This window comes from Hemitrygon akajei, chromosome 1 (genome assembly GCF_048418815.1).
Source record: "Hemitrygon akajei chromosome 1, sHemAka1.3, whole genome shotgun sequence".
Lineage (NCBI taxonomy): Eukaryota > Metazoa > Chordata > Chondrichthyes > Myliobatiformes > Dasyatidae > Hemitrygon > Hemitrygon akajei.
The window spans coordinates 202158769-202178157 of NC_133124.1; the positions used below are offsets into that span (position 1 = coordinate 202158769).

A 19389-nucleotide genomic window follows, 5' to 3' on the forward strand; every position below is an offset into this window, starting at 1 on the left:
GGCGGATATGATACGGTCTTTTAAGAGACTCCTGGACAGATACACGGAGCTTAGAAAACGAGAGGGCTATGGGTAACCCTAGGTAATTTCTAAAGTAAGTACATGTCCGGCACAGCAATTTGCAACCCAGACTGGGACAGAGAATACAGTTTGCATGAAGCATGTGCAAGTATGCGACCCATCACCCACAAATAAATGGCAGAGCAGACTCGATGGGCCAAGTGATCTATTTCTGCTCCTGTGCCTTATGGCTCATTACATAAGGCGCAAGTCTAAGTCAACTATTGTAAACCAAAGAATGGGGAACCTGAAACAAATTGAGGGGAGGGTTCAGAAATTTTGTTGAATTGGTATGTTTTGATGTGAACAAGAGGGAATAGAGCCTTTCAAAACCTTTTTATACATGCGCATATACACAAACATCCACGGCCTCTCTTTCCGAAGCAACACCCCGAATCAATATCAGCTTCTTTCCTTTCGCACGAGTCAGACACTGTCTGCCAGCCTGAACGGGGCTTTCCAGAGCAAGGTCTTGGTGAAAAAGGTGCATAACATAGATAACCTTCTCCAAACAGCCTCCTCCCCAATCCTTCCCTTCTCACTCCTCCCTGTGCCCCGTCCCTCTTCCTCTCTGGATCAAATCCTTCCCAACTCATGACCACCCACAATCTCCACCACTCGCCCTTCGCAGGGCCCCTCTCCTTCCTCTCCACCTGTTTCCTGCTGCCATACTGCCCAAAGGTCAAAGTCCTTTCCCAGGATCTCCCCTGTTCAAACCCCAAGTGACCCTTTCACTGGAGGAGGAGGGGTGGGGGGGGGGGGAATGTTGCTTACTCCCAGCATGGAACAATGGAGGCAGATTCATGCAGTGAAAGCTGGAGTTTACCACAGGATCATCATTATCACTCTGCATATATGATTACCCTAAAATTCCATCTCTGCCATAGAGAGATACAAAAGGAAACAGGTACTTTGACCTAATGTGTGCACCAACCTACGGGTGCCAATATCAGCTGCACGCAGGTTTCCCAACTGTTCATCTTAAGCATAGATGGACAATGTGTTATATTATCACATAAGAGTATCTACAAAGAAAAATAGAGGTCAGGATGTAATCAAATGCTTGAATATCCAGTTCCAATTTCTGGTGGTGACTTCTTAGGTTTCAGCTCAAAGTAAATTGGAGATTTTAAAGAATCAAATTACACACAGTAGCCACTTTAGTAGGCGCACCTGTACACCTGCTTATTACAAATCTAATTAGCCGTTCACGTAGCAGCAACTCCATGCATAAAAGCATGCAGACATGGCCAAGAGGTTCAATTGTTGTTCAGGGCAAACATCAGAATGGGGAAGAAATTTGATCTGAGCAACTTTGACCGTGGAATGACTGTTGGTGTCAGACGGGGTTGTTTCAGCATCTCAGAAACAAATCTTCTGGGACTTTATGTATTTACTGACATGCAGCTCATTACATGTCCTTCCAGCCCTTTGAGCAGCACCACCTAGCAACCCAAAATTCAGCCCTGGCCTAATCAAATGACAGTTTACAATGATCAATTAACCTACTAACTGGTAAGTTTTTGGACTGTGGGAGGAAATCTGAGCACCTGGAGAGAACCCACGCATTCCATGGGGGAAACGTACAGTTTCTCCTTTTAGATGACATCGGAGTTGGACTCCGAGTTTTGACTTGAGTTGTAATGGTGTCACGCTAACTGCTAAGCTGCCTCTAGGGTTGATAGGGAATGGTGCGAGAAACAAAAACACCCAGTCAGCGGCGGTTCTGTGGGCAAAAACGCCTTTTAATAAGTGTGGTCAGAGGCGAATGACCAGACTGGTTCAAGCTGACAAGAAGGTGACAGTAACTCAAATAACCACACATTACAACAGTAGTGTGAAGAAGAGCATCTCTGAATATACAATATGAACTTTAAAGCAGAAGATCACAATCATACTATCTCTGGCCACTTTATTAGGTACATGAGGTACTTAATAAAATGGCCACCGAGTGTATGCATCTTTCTCTCAAGCTCTCGCACTCTCGTGACCAATTCCAGTAACACACTCTTGGACTCCAAGTTCCAATGCTTGTGCTGGCCTCAGGACCTGATAAAGCCCATCCACTGCACTTCCTGCCCAAAAACCTCATTAGACAGATATGAAAATCACCAAATCAGGCATGTTGAGCAGCCTCATAGAAGGAAGCTCGTACTGAATTCAGCAATCTTTTTAAGCAAAACAGAAAAATGATGCAATTTCTTCTTTAGACGAATGAACAGAATGCACGAAGAAAGTTCTGTCATTTACAGACTCTACTTGAGATGCTGGACCAGGTAGAATCATTCCAGCGTATGCCTTGTGAACACAGCAGTTCAGTTTTTGCATCACTGTACAAAGGACTCCAGTCTGCTTCCAATCACAATGCCCTTGGTAATTCATTGTTAACCAAGCGATCATGGGTTATGGAACAAAAGCAATGAGTTAGTTCATAAATCAGGCATGACACAATTGATTGGTGATGGGATACAGGAGGTCTGAATGCATTCCCGCAATTCAATGTCCTGGCCCATCTTCAGGTCAAGCAAGATGTTCAAACCTGGAGGAGATCACAATAGGTCCCAATCTTGTTGGTCTGCAGTGAGAAGAATGAGGGGTATTTTTTCCACTGAGGTAGGGTGAGACTACAACCAGAGATCATGGGTTAATGGTGAAAAGTTTAAGGGACATCCTAGCCAAGTAGTGCCTCAAAAGAAGGGAAACGTCTTTACTCAGAGGGTCGTGAGAGTGTGCAATGAGCTGCCAAGACAAGTGGTGCATGTGAGCTTGAGTTCAAGAAAAGTTTGGATAGGTACATGGATAGTAGGGATATGGAGGGTCATAGTACTGGGGCAGGTTGATGGGGGAGAGTAGTTTAATGGTTTCAGCATGGACCAGATGGCCTGAAGAGCCTGTTTCTGTTCTGTACATCTCTATGACTCTAAGTCACAGGATCCATGTTTTTACTAGAGCATCCCTGAAGCTTACAGAAGGCACCAAATGCATCTATTTTAACTTTATTTATTGAGATACAGTGCGGAATAGGCCTTTCAGCCATGCCACCAAACAATCCTAGCTTAATCACAGGACAATTTACAACGACCAAATAACCTACCAACCAGTATGTCTTTACTGTGGGAGGAAACCCACCCGGTCACAGGGCGAATGTACGAACTCCACACAGGCAGCAACAGTAATTAAACCACCACTCTACCTGGCCACGCCAAACTCATCAGGTCAGCTGTAGATGCCAGGCCAGTGCTGCCCACACAGTTCCCAAAGTGGCATCGCGCCACTTGGGGAAGCTGGCTGCCAGTTCCCAGCCAGAAGCTGTGAGGTGGTCAGACCTCAGTATGTGTGGGGTACCGTACACCTACAGTGCAGGGACTTTGGGCCTGCAGTGGAGCATGGTGAGTCACAAGGACAGCGCAGCGTCACAGGAGGAGGTGCTGGTACCTCTCGGCTCGAATACAATCCTAATTGTTGATGCCGTGTGGAGTTTGCACATTCTAACTGTAGAGGCCCAGATGCTTGTGTCTGCCCAGATCCCAAAGAAATGTGTTAATTGGTATAATTGGTTACAGCAAATCACCACTAGTGTACGTGAGTGGCAAGAGAGTCAGGCTGCAGTTGAAAGGCACATTAGTTGAGGAAAAAAAAGTGGGATATTGGTAAGTACGTTTGATGGCTCTGGGCCTGTACTCACTGCAGTTTAGAAGAATGCGAGGGGATGTCATTGAAACCAATTAAATATTGAAAGGTCTGGATAGAGTGGATACGGAGAGGATGCTTCCCATTGTGGGAGTGTCTGGAACCTCAGAACATAAGCACATCTCTTCAGAACAGATGAGGAGGAATTTCTTTAGCCCGAAGATTCAATGCCACAGAGAACTATGGAGGTTAAGTCATTGGGTATATTTCAAGCGGAGAATGATAGGTTCTTGAATAGAAAAGGAGGCAAAGATTACAGGGAAAAGACAAGAGAATGGGTTTCAGAGGGATAGCAAATCAGCTATGATGGAATGGCAGAGCAGACTTGATGGGATAAGCCGTCTAATTCTGCATCTACACCTGATGGTCTTATTAATAGGAGTGTTTTGGTATTTGGCACAGACTCCGTGGATTAAACGATGATCTCTTAAAAGGAAATATAAAACATTGAGAACTTGCTGAGATTTTCCTTGAAAAAACACAGTTAATCAATATCATATTTTAAAATAACAGGCAAAGATGGATTTCTTTCAGATCTAGCTTCAGGCATTGATCCTTGGTTACATAGAGCCTACAGCATGGAACAAACCATTCGGCCCAACCAGCTGGTGGTGGCTTACACATACTGCACGAGTCCCTCCCTCTCGCAGCTGCCTCATCAGCAGAGGAGTGGCTTTGTATAGTGCAACACTGTGCAAAGATACCGAATGTAGCTTCTACGGCTTTGGCCGAGCAAGGAAATAACTGGTTCCAAAACACTCTATGCCACAAGATACTGAAAAGAGAAGCGTTTATATCAAACAACAACACACACAAAATGCTGGTAGAACACAGCAGGCTAGGCAGCATCTAGGAAAAAAGTACAGTCGACGCTTCCTGGCTGAAGGGTTTTGGAGAGATTAAAACAGGAACAGGGATGGGGTAAGAAGGGGAGGAGGGGCATTAACGGAAGTTAGAGAAGTCAATGTTTATATCAAGTTACCTCTATTGCACCATATTGTATGTGTCAACGTGGAGTGGGGAGTGAGTTTGTAAATCTGGCAGGGGCAATGTATGTTGGGAGTGGCGAGGATGGAGCACCACAGGAGGGGTGGCAAAGAAGGAGTGCCAGGGGCGAGGGGGGTGGTGGTGACACGAGTACAGACACACACACAGCCCTGAGACACTAGACAAGAGTATTTGATTCCAAACAATTGGTTATTGATCAGTACAGAATGTCTCTCTGGTGCTTCCTGCACTTCCCATTTTCTCAGCCGTGTTTCCCCTCTCCTTGCCCTGTTCCCACTCAGTCCACAATAGAGACCCACAGAAGAATCAGATTTCTCATCACTCACATGTCATGAAACTTGTTTGTTTTATGACAGTGCCTTAGCTATATATTTGTGCCTAAGACTTTAGCATAGTACCGTACACCATGGTCGATAGGGTCATCTGCTCACCCAGGTTACTATATATGACATAAAAGGGTGGCATGTGAAGCCCTAGCAGAAAGGCTTCCTCACTGGGGATGGGCTCACTTAAGCCTTCCAACCTTGCATTGTCGCCTTTAAATTTCTTCCCAAGATGCAGAAGTAGAAGTGCTCTGCTGAACACTTCCTCCCATGTGCCTTTCCCTGCCCCATGCCAGCAACAGGCTCCTGGATTCAGTCATCTCCTTCTTCTAATGGACAAGAAATTCCTTTGTGTACGTTCCTCCACTTCTTCCCTGGCCCTCCACTATCCACACTGAACCAGTTCCACTTAGACTTCTTTCTCCAAATACAAGCAACGTCGTGGACAACCGGTTGATCTTTTGATACTTTCAACCCAATCAAGGCTCAGTATCAAGGTGAAGCCATACCAGAGCTGTGTACCGTCCACTCTCTTGTACAGGTCAGAATGCTGGTGCGTGACAGTGAATGACCTGGCCAAGCTGCCACTAATCCACACTATTAGGCTCCAGAAGATCCTCCGTATTTTCTGGCCAAGAAAGATCTCCAGCCATGCCCTACTCCTTCAGTGTCACCAAGAGGACATGGCCACGATCATTGCGAGGAACTATTGGAGATGGATTGGGCATGTGATGAGAAGAGAGGCCAACTCCTTCATCAAGACAGCACTTCATTGGACCCCTGAAGGGTGCAGGAAACATGGAAGATCAAAGACAACTTGGCGCCATATCGTAGAGGCAGAAATGAGGACCCTGAACCATAGCTGGACACAATAGAGAAGATGGCCAAGGACAGATGGAGATGGAGGACCTTCATTGTTTCTTTAAACTCCAGTGGTGTAAAAGACAATAACTAACTAAGCCTCAGCATCCTTTTATGGGAGGGAGTTCTATATTATTTGCAAGGGCAAGGTAAAGTAGTATTTTGGAACCAAAGCATCTGGATGGGGCTAAGACATTGATTCGAAACTGAATCACTGACAAGTAGAATGGCACTAATGTTCTGTATGTCCTCATATTCCAGTTTCCTATGTATTCATAGCGTAAAGAAAAGGATTTGCACTTGTAAACTTTCTGTTGTATTTTAAGCAATGCTTTGAGGGTGGATTTATTTACAGTTACCACCTACACAAAATGATAATATAGGGCACACTCGCCTTTCTACTTAAGACATGGAGGCTTAACACACTGGCTTTTGTGCAAGATTTGCTGTAGTTCCACCTCTGTAGTGGTGGCACAAAGGCAATACATGGAGGCGGCCATTTGGCCCCATGTACCTGCTTCATCATTCAACACCTCCAAAGGCTCAGCTCTGTTCTAATGGCCCCTCATTTGCAAGTTCCCTCTGCGCCTGAGGAAGCTTCTCCAGGAAATGCAGAACTGCTGCACACAAGCATGTAAAATCAGTCCCAGTCACTTCAAGCAGAGCGGCCACCAAGCTTGGTTGGTGATATACACCAGCGTCTCTGCGCTCACTGGACAGCAACCCAGTGCCCCCAGGAAAAGCCACCCATAACACAAATCCGTAAAAGTGGTCATTTGACCCTCTATTATATTTCTACTGGCTCTTCGAAATTCCTATCTACTTAGTCCCACTCACCAATGCCCATTCAAAAATGTACCAATTTCATTTTGGAATTTATTGTTGAATCTGCTTCTACCAACTTTCCTATACAGAGCTTTCTAGATGCACAAGTTGGTTGACTACCTCATCACCTTAAAGCTATGCCCTCTGCTTAACTTTGTACCAAAAAAAGCAATTCCTCCCTGTTTACCAAATAACCTGCCTGACTTGTACTCGCTGTTCAATTCATAACCATAGAACAATTATGGTTGTTTGGGAAAAGAGGAAAACATTCAGATGCAACACTTTGTCATCAAAGTTCCAAAGCTGAATGGAATATGCCCTGGGACACAAGTGCCTTCAACTTCAGGACAAATGCATGCAAAAATATGCTTGGCATAGACAAGTTGGGCTGAAGGGCCTGTTTCTGGAACCAGTGGCTGAGAGAGAGAACCTACACACATCTGCCCAAAGTAAAGAACTACAGCAAAACATCCCAAGGCACATCCTAGCCAAGCAGTGCCTCAAAGAGTGATCCAAGGATACCATGTCAGTAAGAAGCAGGACTTAAAAAGAACAAGTCAAAGGCATAAAGAGAAATGAGGGAGAGACTTGGCAAGGGAGCTCCGCAGCTTAGTGTCTTGGTGACTAAAGGTATGGGACAAATGGGAGAGATCATGTCCTTAGCAGGCCAGGCAGCATCTATGGAAAAGTATACAGTCAACGTTTTGGGCTGAGCCCCTTCATCAGGACGAACAGGCCGGTCCATTGCAGGTGGCAGAGAGAGAATCCTGTAGTTGTAGAGGTGACTGGGATAGGGACTCCAGGTACCTCCTCATGGTGGAAAGCGTGCCACGTAGGACGTCGTGGGAGAAGCCAGTAAATTGAATGCAAGTACAGGCGTCTTCCCTCCCCTTACAAAGGTAGAGCGCTCCTATGAAATCTTTCTTAAGCCGGAATGGCGTAAAGCGAAGAGCCATTAACTTATATGAGAAAAATTTCCATAAAAGCGAAAATCCTCTTTGTATTACGAAAACAGGTTACTAATGTAGGTCTTTTGTAAAAGCGAAGTGGCGTAAAGCGAACATTCGTAAAGCGATAGACAGCTGTACCTGTGGTCCTCAGAGGGTCCGAATCAAGAGCCTTGAAAATGGATCTGGAAACCATGAAATGCACGCTGGCAGTGAAGAGTTCCCAGGAAGGATACGTGGCTGTGGTAGCGGGTCCGCGAGATCACGCAGTTGAATAGCTGGAGGGCAGCAGAGATCACAGAGGGGGAGCAGAGAGAGAGGGTTTCACTGAACTCCCGAAGGGAAGATTTAAACTTCTTCGGGGTCGGCATCCCTGGTTAGAGACCTCACAGTGTCGAGGTCCAGTCACAAACAAAAGAAAATCTGCAGATGCTGGAAATCCAAGCAGCACAATCAAAATGCTGGAGGAACTCAGCAGGCCAGGCACCATCAGTGGAAAGGAGTAAACAGTCAACATTTTGGGCCAAGACCCTTCATCATGACTGACTGTACTCTTTTCCATAGATGCTGCACGGCCTGCTGAGTTCCTCCAGCATTTTGAGTGTGTTGCTTGGATTTCCAGCATCTGCAGATTTTCTCTTGTTTGAGATAAGTACTTGTTAAGAGCACATCCAAGATTACACTAAAAAGCAAACTTAGAAGCTATTTAGACTAATGAAAGCTACTGTGCATTTCCAGACTGATCTTAGCAAAGATACACTTGAAGAGGACTTTGAAACCTTAATATCCTTTGAGATGGAAAATAACCAAGGATTGTAATCTACAATCAGTCAGCAAAACAAATTTGGTCAGTTGGGAATGTCAGATTGACTAAATATGCATCTTTACAGGAAGGTACTTTGCTATAACAGATTTCCAGCCAAGCTTTATCTTTTTGTGACTTCAATCCCTGGAAAGTTCCGACATCTAGAGCAGCAGGTTTTGGCCTGAATATAATAATCTCCAACAATCTCCAGCATCTCACTGGGTGGCCTTTTCTTTAGCGTTTCATCTGTTTTACGAGGCCAAGTTGTTAGCCCAACACTCCCCCCAGCACAGATGGAAAGCATGCATGGAGCTGGCAGGATTCGAACCAAAGCCACTCGCCCTGAAGTCTGGTGCAGATGCCACTACACCACCGGCTGGCTTTTGACCTGAATGATCCAAGGCAGAAAACTGGGTCAGATGAAAAGAACTCACTGACTGGCCTCAGATCCATGCACCACTTAAAGGGCAGGGATAGGAACTCCACTAACTTACAGCCAAGAACGTGAAAACAGGCTCTTTAACCCACTGACTCCACATCATCCGTTCACACTAACCCGTTTTATTCTCTGCCTATTCCCATTAACTCCATCCAGATTCTATCACTCACCCACATACAAGGGGTAACTTACACCTGCACAGTAATCCACACTGGTCAGTTAAACACAATTCTTTGGGATGTGTGAAGAAACTCACTCAGCAGCAGGGAGCACATGCAAATTCTACGCAGTCAGCTGTTACACCATTTCGGCCACTGTTCTGCCACGAATAATTCTTCCCCTCACTGATACAGTGAATTCTGGTTAAGTGGATCATCGGATAATTGGGGGTAGCTGCTTATTTGGAACAATCTTAAAGCACAAAAACTAATCCAAAAAATAGCAGGGTCCCTTTGGGACACTATGCTGCTTAACTGGGACAGAAGATTGTGGCTGAACAGTTTATAACTGGCGCTCACATACCATTAGATACTACATCGTGCTTGCAGCAAACAGTTTTTTAATAGCATCAATTGCGTGTGTTTGTGTTCAAAAAGCTGTGATTTTTGTCACTTACAGCTGGTGAGAAATAAGCAGTAAGGCAATTGAGAACTGTTTTGCTCACTGCAGTTTTAAACAATCAGGCTTGGAAATGCCAGAAACGGCTCGAAGTGAAAATAAAACAATTTCATTACTTCAACAAGTGAGGAACTTTGAAGGATTTGAAGGTATCGACAATCACGAAAGTTACAATGAAAGTGAAGATTTGGAGGATGCAATTGTCGTAAGCATTGTATGAAGGTAGTCCATTATCTGTGTTCGGTGTCCGAGATGATTTTGTTCATTTACAGTCAATCTAAAGATGATGGCAATGTACACTGAATGAATTGCTCTGTCAATAACTATTAGGAACTAATACAGTTTTACAGTACTGTAGTACTATTTGTAGTGTTCTAATTTGTTCTGTATTTCACTTAAATTAGTTTACTCTCATTTTTAAAAAATATAGTTTTTACCTATTTCCATGAAAATTTGGCTAATTAGGGGAGCTGCTAAAAATTGGGCTGGTCCTGATGTATTCCAAAGAACTAGAATCCGTTGATATTTGGCACAGAATAACCCCATCTGTATCACCAATACTTACAACAATTGGAATTAAAATTCACCCACTTCCCAGAATTTTGCTGCAGCCCATTGAATATTGTTTGTTGGTCAAAAACATTCCTGATGACGTCTAAGGAAGTGTTCTTCCATGAACTAAAGGCTGAATGAACAACTTCAATGTTTCTTATCCCACAGCTGGAAGAGAGGCTTTCAAAGTATGGAATACCATGGTAAAGCAGTAGTGTGCCCACTGTGCAATTTCAGGAATATTATTATTTAATTATTCATGTTTTTATAAGTAAATTATGCCAAGTGGAAATAAGTCCAGGACCAGCCTATTGGCTCAGGGTGTCTGACACTCCGAGGGAGGAGTTGTAAAGTTTGATGGCCGCAGGCAGGAATGACTTCCTATGACACTCTGTTACATCTCGGTGGAATGAGTCTCTGGCTGAATGTACTCCAGTGCCTAACCAGTACATTATGGAGTGGATGGGAGATATTGTCCAAGATGGCATGCAACTTGGACAGCATCCTCTTTTCAGACACCACCGTCAGAGAGTCCAGTTCCACCCCCACAACATCACTGGCCTTACGAATGAGTTTGTTGATTCTGTTGGTGTCTGCTACCCTCAGCCTGCTGCCCCAGCACACAACAGCAAACATGATAGCACTGGCCACCACAGACTCATAGAACATGAGCCAAATGGCTCCCTTCCATGTTACCAAATGGTCAATATCATTATTCCATTATTCTGGAAGGTTAAAGGAAATGCTCAAGGAGCAAACAGATCACTACCCAGGACAGTAAAGAAACTGACAAAATAACACACGAGAAAAAATCTTCTGATTGGGGATGATAATAGATGAAACCTAATGCCTCCAACACTGTTTGAAAGGATGAAGACTCACGCTCCACAGGATCATACGTAAAGGATGTGTTTCCACAGCATTCGCCACATCCCCTTCAGATGTAAGGTGCTTCTGAATTGCAAGCACCATTCTCACATACAAAGTGTGGGAGATACCATGCAAAGCCAGTTCCCAGAAAGATCAACGTAACAGTGACAGGTAATGTTTAGCCAGGGATAATTATTGATCAGTGTCATGGAAGAACTCTCACTCTGTTAGTCAACACAGAAACAGGCTCTTCAGCCCATGCGAAACTGTTACTCTGCCTATTCCCATCAATCTGCACCTGGACCATAGTCCTCCACACTCTTCTCAAAAGTCTTATTTTTATTATTCATTTATTTACATAACAGCACAGTAACAGACCCTTCCAGGCCAGCGAGCCCAATTAAACCCATATAACCAATTAACCTACTAACCTGTAAGTCTTTGGGAGGAAATCCATGCGGTCACAGGGAGACCAGGCAAACTCATTACAGGCAGCAGTGGAACTGCCATAAGGAATTTTTATGTCCGCTTTGGGATACAACTCCATGAAAGGGTTTGTGGAGCATCACACTAGATTTTTCTCCTTGGTATCCGAGGGGGATCTAAAACTCAACACCTTCTTCTAACCAGAGAAACAAAAAAAATGGTGATGCTGAAGGTCCCAGTCGACAAACAATTGAGAAGAATTTGTGGGGGTGGTGGGGATGGAGAAGGAATTACAGTCCGCCCTCCTTATCCGTGGGGGATTGGTTCCGGGACCCCTCGCGGATACCAAAATTCGCAGATGCTCAAGTCCCTTATGCAACCTGTCTCAATCCGGTGGACTTTAGGACCCAGCGGAACGCCAGACCTTATTTAACCTGTCTCAGTGCAGTGGACATTAAGACCCGGCGCCAAAGCTCTGAATGCGCAGTGTTTCTGTTCACGAAAATAATCACAATCACGATTGAAAATAAAGCGGAAATAATAAAGTGATCCGAAAGAGGTGATAGGCTACGTCGGTCAACAATCGGAAAAATTTGAAAGGATAAAGTGAGAAAGGCTCTGCCCCGATGAAAGCTACAATTATTACTAAGCAACGCAGTGGTTTAATTATTGGGTTTTGGGGTTTTTGATCCTCACATCAACCCGGCACAGTGGAAAGCACACTCAGGAGTGATCTGTCCCGAGTCCCGAGAACTTCCGTTCCCAAGCACGGCGCTGAAACATACGTTCTTAACTGTTTTATATGCATAGAAAGGTAAAATATATACTAAGACAAATGTTTAACCAACTGACGCTAAATAATACCAGATGTACCTGTTCCGACTTACTTAGTAAGAGAACTTCTGATTTTTTCGATCCTGATGCATGATAATCTACGCACATCCTCCCGTATACTTTAAATCATCTCTAGATTACTTATAATACCTAATACAATGTTTAGGGAATAATGACAAGGAAAAAAGTCTGTACATGCTCGAACAACAAGTGCTGGAAGAGCACTTCTGGGTTTTCGCGATCCGCGGTTGGTTGAATTCGTGCATGCAGAATCCGCGGATAAGGAGGGCCGACTCTACTGACATTTCAACCTGAAATACTGACAATTCCTTATCCCCTGTGGATGCTGCTTGACCTGCTGTGTTCCACCAGGTGACTGCTTGCTGCACCTCCTAACTATTCATAACCGATCTTCAGCTCAAACCATGTTGTTAAGCTTGGAGATGATGAGATGGGGCACAGAGAGGAAGCAGAGTGGTGGACTGATGTGAGAAGAACTATCCAAGTGTGAATGCGGAGACGAACAAGGAAATTGTTGTGGACCTCAGGAAGGTGCAGATGAACCATGCCCACCCCATCCTACGAGTACATGGCTCCTCCATAGACAGAGTTAAGTGCACCAAGATCCTGAGAGTCCACATCACAGTCCCATAACATCACCTTCCTAAACAAGAAGGCACAGCAGCATCTCCACATTGAGGCAAGGCAAGGCTCCCACCACCCACCCTCCATCTGAGCTGAATTTTATAGGAGCACCATCAAGAGCGTCCTCACAAGTTGCATCCCCATTTTGTTCAGGAGCAGCAATGTTCCCTCTAAGGTGAACCGCCTGTGCTGCCAGCACACAAAGGAATTTAAACTGCACACAAAAGTTTGTCACCCTCGACCTCATTGGCATCTTCAGTATATTTCATGATTGTACACAACCACATTTCCCTTTCTGTGGATGGTGTTTGTGATGATTTGTCTGCAGAATTTTGAACTGGCTTATTTATACTGTTTTTTTTTTTAATTGAAGAAATTATTCAGTGCTCACATGTTGTCACTGCGTAAAAAGTTGCACAGCACAAGATTTTTGTGCACACTGGTCATTACAAATTAGAGGGAACATTGGGGAGCAGTCGAGCATTGGCAAAGGACAGTGAGAATGGCTGACAGGATCACTGGTGTCTCCCTACCATTGATCGGGGACATTTATCAGGAGCGCTGCATACGCAGGGCCCTGAGTATTAGCAGGATCCCACCCATCCATCCAGCACCCTTTTTGACTTTCCACAATCAGGCAGGAGACTTTGATGCATAAAAAAACAAGAACGGACAGAATGGGAAACAGTTTCTTTCCTTCAGGCGATTAGGCTTCTGAACTCTTGCTGCATCACATTGAAAGTGTCACTGGGTAATCGGTTCTGTACCTTACAATATTTAATTCATGCACTTTACTTTGTTTAATCGTGCATAATTCATCTGTAGGTTTTATCCTTACTTTCATAAGTTATTGTATGTTACATGACCTAGTGTGCTCTACACCCTGGTTTGGAGAACCATTGTCTCGTTTGACAGTGTCTATCTGTACGTGTATACAATGATCAACAAAAAAAAAGACTCTCCTAACAAAAAGTGAAAAGAGATCAGTGTCAAAAAAAAAGACAAATTAAATCCACTGTGATTCAATGTTGTAAAACAATAAAACATGAAAACTTCCCAGGGTGGGGGGGGGGGATATTTTTTAAAGGCACTGTATATAGTTAAATGACAATAGACTTGACTTAACTTCAGCAAATAACTTCTTAAAGGCAATTGGGCTTTCACTGGTGTAGTATGAATCTTCTGGGACAAGCAGCTACATTACATCATCATTCCAAAAGGCAATGGCTTGGCATCAACAGCTCCAGTAACTTCCTTTTGGGATTTTCGAGTGTCTCACTGTTGGCCTGCCTCCTCCCTCATTCACTCACTCACATTGACAAACTGAGATCCAAGATGTAGGATCTGTTCTTTTCACTGCAAACTCCTCCAGAACTAATCTGCCAAGTCTCTGTGCTCCTCCAACCTGGTCCCTACTGCACCTCAGAAGTTAATTATTTCAATAACTGCAGCCAGAGTCTCGAATTCCCTTCTAAAACCGCCTGTTGATGACAGCCTCGAGAAGAGGCAGTGCTTTTCTCTCTGGAGCGAAGGAGCATGAGAGGTAACTTGCTAGAGGTGTACGAAGGCCTTAGGCAACCCAGCTATATATACGTGCCCAAGACTTTTGCACAGTACCATAGTAATTTTATGTATTGCACTGTAGTGCTACCACAAAAAGAAAAAAAATTATGACATATGTGAATGATGATAGATCTGACTCTGATATGGGTTTCCATTGAAAGTGGGAAGGGGGGGCAGGGAGAAGGGAATTGTGGTTGGGAAAAGAGGAAGGGAGTGGAGAGGGAACAGGAAGCACCACAGAGACATTCTGTAATGATCAATAAACCAATTGTATGGAATCAAATTACTTTTCCTAATGTCTCAGGGCTGAGTGTGTCTGCACCTGCACTGCCCCCCACCCCCGGCACTCCTCTTCTGCCACCTGTCCCACACCCCTCCCGTGGCACTCCACCCTTGCCACTCCCACGTCCATTGCTCCAACCAAACTTACAAGCTTCCTCTCCCCTATATGAAAGAGGTCTGTCTAAGACTTCTCCTTGTACTTTATATGTTCAAGGTTGAAAGTAAATTTATTATCAAAGTACAGATATGCCACTACTTATCAACCCTGAGACTCATTTTCTTGCAGGCATTCACAGTAAGTATGAGGAACACAGCAGAATCAATGAAAGAGCGCCCCCAACAGGAGGTACAACAACCAATATGGAAAAATTAACAAACTGTGCAAATACACAAATAATAACAAAAACAGTAACAGTAAATAAATAAGCAATAAACACTGAGAACATGAAACTCAGTCCAGTTCAGTGGGAACAGTTCAGTGTTGGGTGAGTGAAGTTATCCCCTCTGGTTCAAGAGCCTGATAGCTGAGGGGTAATAACTATTCCTGAACCTGGTGGTGTGGGTCCCGAGGCTCCTGTCCCTCCTTCCTGATGGTAGCAGAGAGAAGAGAGCATGGCCTGGGTGGTGGGAGTCCTTGATGATGGGTGCTTCTTTCCTGCGTAGTTGTGCTCAACGGCGGGCAGGCCTTTAGCCGTGATGGACTGGGCTGTATCCACTACTTTTAGTGGGCATTTCCGTTCAAGGGCATTATTGTTTCCATACCAGGCCATGATCCGACCAGTCAAAATTCCCTCCGCCACACATCTATAGAAGATTTATTAAAGTTTTGGATGACATGTCAAATCTTTCTAAATATGAGGCACAGGCAGAAAGGACAGTCAGAGCCTTTTCCCCAGGCTGACAACAGCCAATACCGGAGGACATCATTTCAAAGTGAGTCGTTGAGGAAGGTTTCGGGGAGATGTCAGAGGTAGTTTATTTTTTAAAATAACACAAAATGTTAAGGGTCTGGAATGCACTCCCTGGGAGAACAGGTGAGGCTGATACAGTAGGAGCATTTAAGAGACTCTTAGATAGGCACATGAATGAAAGAGAAATTTAGAATGATAGGCGGGAAGGGTTAGATTGACCGTGTAGTAGGCTAGAAAGCCAAGCACAATATCATGGGCTGAAAGGCCTGTACTGAGCTGTACTGTCCTATGTTCAAACACACATTACGAATTGCTTCACTGACCAGGCTTTCACTGGTGTTCGCTTACCGGACAGAGTGTCCCGTATTGTTTAGATGGGCGAGCGACACAACACAAACGTGACTCTTACCGGTACCGGGAAGAACGCAGCCGAGTGCTTCTCATCCTCGTACTGGCTGTCAGAGGCGCTACCGGTCTCCATGCTTCCCTTGGTGGTTGTGTTTTTCCCGATTCCCATCGATTCCCGGGAGGAGCCAAGTGGAAGGGACGGGGTGCGATGGATATAAAAATAGTGTATGGAGTAGATTGGATGGGGTGGGGTGGGGGTGGGGGGTCAATTCTCTCACGCCAGCCTCAAGGATGGTCACGTACTCGTCACAGACACTAACGACATGACCTGCTGATTTGTTGAATGTCCCTTGACCTGAAAAGTAAGTAAAAACAAGGATCATGCAAATTGGCGAGAAGCGAGATAGAACTGCTACCAGCGACTCTGACCCAGTGTTTGAAATAGAAATATCAGATAAAATATACAAGTTAAAACATCTCCATTAGCCAGTCAACCAGCAGGATTGCTTCATCAATTTATGCTGCTCCTAACATATGATTCAACATTTTTCCCCAAAGGGTGAGGCAACAGAGTTTACATAAACTCGAGTTATTTAATAACACCATGAGGTTGCAAATTTCAGACATGGATATTATGGGAACAGTAGGGAACGAGAGGGATTGCGAGAGCATGCGAGAGAGCAGGACAGCGGGAGAGACAGCGAGAGGGAAAGTAAGCGTGCGAAAGATCGAGAGCGCGTGCGAGAGTGGGGGAGCAAGAGAGGGAGGGCGCGAAGGCACGCGAGAGAGAGGGCGCGCATGAGGGAGAGCAAGAGTGGGAACATGCTTGAGAGAGAAATTACACCAGTGAAGTTCACTCGTCCTACTTCCACCTCTCAGCAGGTCTGCTTATCCACAACATCAATTTCTGCTGCTCCTGACATATGATTCAGCATTTTTCCCCAAGGAAGGGTCGGGCAACAGTGTTCACAAAAACTCATTATTCAACAACACCAGGAGGTTGCAAATTTGAGATAGGGTGTTCTGAGAACAGTAGGAAATGAGAGGAAGTGTGAGACAATGCACAAGAGAGAGATTGAGAGCATGCACGAGAGAGAGAGATACAGGGGCGCGAGAGAGAGAATATGCGGGGTTGTGGGAGGCGGGGCAGGAGGGGCCATGGGAGAGAGAGGGGGACGGGGGGCGCACAAGAGACAGAGTGCTGGGGAGAGCTGGGGGAGAGAGAGTGGGGTAGTGAGGGGGAGAGCGGGGGGGGGTGAGGGAGTAGGGAGAGCGAGGGGGGTAGGGAGAGCTGTCAGAGGTTATAGCAAGACATTGATAGGATGCAAAACTGAGATGAGAAGTGGCAGATGGAGTTCAACCCAGACACGTGTGTAGTGGTTTATTTTGGTATGTCATATATGATGGCAGAATTTAGCATTAATGGTAAGACTCTTGGCAGTGTGGAAGATCAGAAGGATCTTGGGGTCTGAGTCCATAGGTTGCTCAAAGTAGCTGCGCCGGTTGACGCTGTGGTTCAGAAGATGTACAGTGTATTGGCGTTCATCAATCATGGAATTGAATTTAGGAGCCGAGAGGTAAAGTTGCAGCTCTATAGGACCCTGGTCAGACCCCACTTGGAGTACTGTGCTCAATTCTGGTCGCCTCACTACAGGAAGGATGTGGTAGCCATAGAAAGGGTGTAGAGGAGATTTACAAGGATATTGCCCAGATTGGGGAGCATGCCTTGTGAAAACAGGTTGAGTGAATTTGGCCTTTTCTCCTTGGACCGATGGAGGATGGGAGATGATCTGATAGAGGTGTATAAGATGATGAGAGGCATTGATCGTGTGGATACTCAGAGGCTTTTTCCCAGGGCTGACACGGTTGCCACAAGAGGACACAGGTTTAAGGTGCTGCGGAGCAGGTACACATGAGATGTCAGGGGTAAGTTTTTCTACTCACGAGAGTGGTGAGTGCGTGGAATGGGCTGCTGGCGATGGTGGTGGAGGCGGATACAATAGGGTCTTTTAAGATACTCCTGGATAGGCACCTGGAGCTTAGAAAAATAGAGGGCTATGGGTACCCCTAGGTCATTTCTAAGGTAGGGACATGTTCGGCACAACTTTGTGGGCCGAAGGGCCTCCATTTTGTTTAGGTTTTCTATGCTTCTATGAGGGGGAGGGAGAGCTGGGAGTGAGAAAGAGGGGGAGAGACTGCTTGCGTGTGAGAGTGAGTGTGTGTGTGAGAGAGACAGAAAGATAAAGAGACGGAGGTTGATTACTGGGTGAGCGCTCTTCTGCAACTGCACAGGGTTCATTATCAGTACACTGTAAGTACCTAGATCATAAAGCCGCCATGCCTGCATAACCCCCCCCCCCCCCACCACCCGAAAAAAATCATTAGCCAGTAGCCTCCGCCGCGGAGATATTATGTAAACACTACAGACGAGGAAGCCCCTTCTCGGCTGCACTGTGTTCCGAGTACAGTACTGAGCTATGGAGAGCACGTTCAGATGACCGAATGCGAACAGAAGAGGTCTGTGAAAGTGGAGGTCACCGCGATTCATACCATTGTCCTGCGCGCCCTTCCATCTTTCCTCTCACTGCGAGAACATCTTCACCATTATATAACCCCCCAAACGTGATCAACGCACAGCCAAGGCCAGACAAGAAGGCTGAAGCCACTCACCCTTCTCCACCTTGTACACCCCTCCCCTTTTACAAAGTTTCTATCCGAGATCACCCCGGCTCCGGTAACAGGCAGCGAGCATTTCGCGAAGCTGACATGAAAAAAGAATCGCATCCAGTCGTGACTGCAATAACGGGTAACTGCAAAGCAGTTTATGTAAGGTTGTCAAGGTTTACGTAAGGTTCGGAGGAGGGCATTGTGTGTCGGGTGGCGGATGAATGAGTGCGCGTGTGAGAAACACCGGCAGAGACTCCCTCCTGTTACCTGCAAGTGAGGCCTACCGATGCTCCGGCCACACTGGTATCGCCTGCCACCGTGCCGGCGAGATGCGGCTCCCTGACCGGCTTCCAGCAGCTCGACAACGACTCCCTTTCCCTGCAATGAAAACTGTGCCGCTGCTGCTGCAGCCGGAAGGCATCACCCGCTCTGTTCGACGTCATTCATGGAGAACTGAAGCAATCCACCAATAAAAAAGCAACTCAGTTTGGACGAAGCGCCATCTGCAGTCATGTGCTTGGCGTCTGCTGCAGACCATGCTCTCATCTTAGTGCTTAACCTATTATAAATGTTTTAAGTTTGCTTTGCATTTGGCTAAATATTGATCTGATTTCCCCTTCCGTTAATTCTGTTCCCACCCTACAACCCAAACGCTCCCTCTGAAGTAATAGTAGAAATTTTATTGTTTATCAGCCCACAGAGGAGCTGCGGTCTG

General features: G+C 45.5%; 1 protein-coding gene across 3 annotated transcripts in view; it reads right to left on the bottom strand.

Moving 5' to 3' along the window:
- The window catches only part of LOC140734632 (solute carrier family 23 member 2-like), a 96519-nt gene extending 77425 nt beyond the window's left edge, over window positions 1-19094 (bottom strand). Inside the window, exons 1-2 of one of the 3 annotated variants that reach the window (XM_073058873.1) lie at window positions 18959-19094; window positions 16069-16362 (exon numbers count right to left, since the gene is read on the bottom strand). In XM_073058873.1, coding sequence (XP_072914974.1) covers window positions 16069-16176 — 108 coding nt within the window. In that variant the 5' untranslated portion in view covers window positions 16177-16362; window positions 18959-19094. Of the gene's footprint in view, window positions 1-16068; window positions 16363-18677; window positions 18792-18941 lie in introns of those variants that run through there. The other 2 variants (XM_073058862.1, XM_073058881.1) reach the window with 2 other exon arrangements.
- Window positions 19095-19389: the final 295 nt, after the last annotated feature.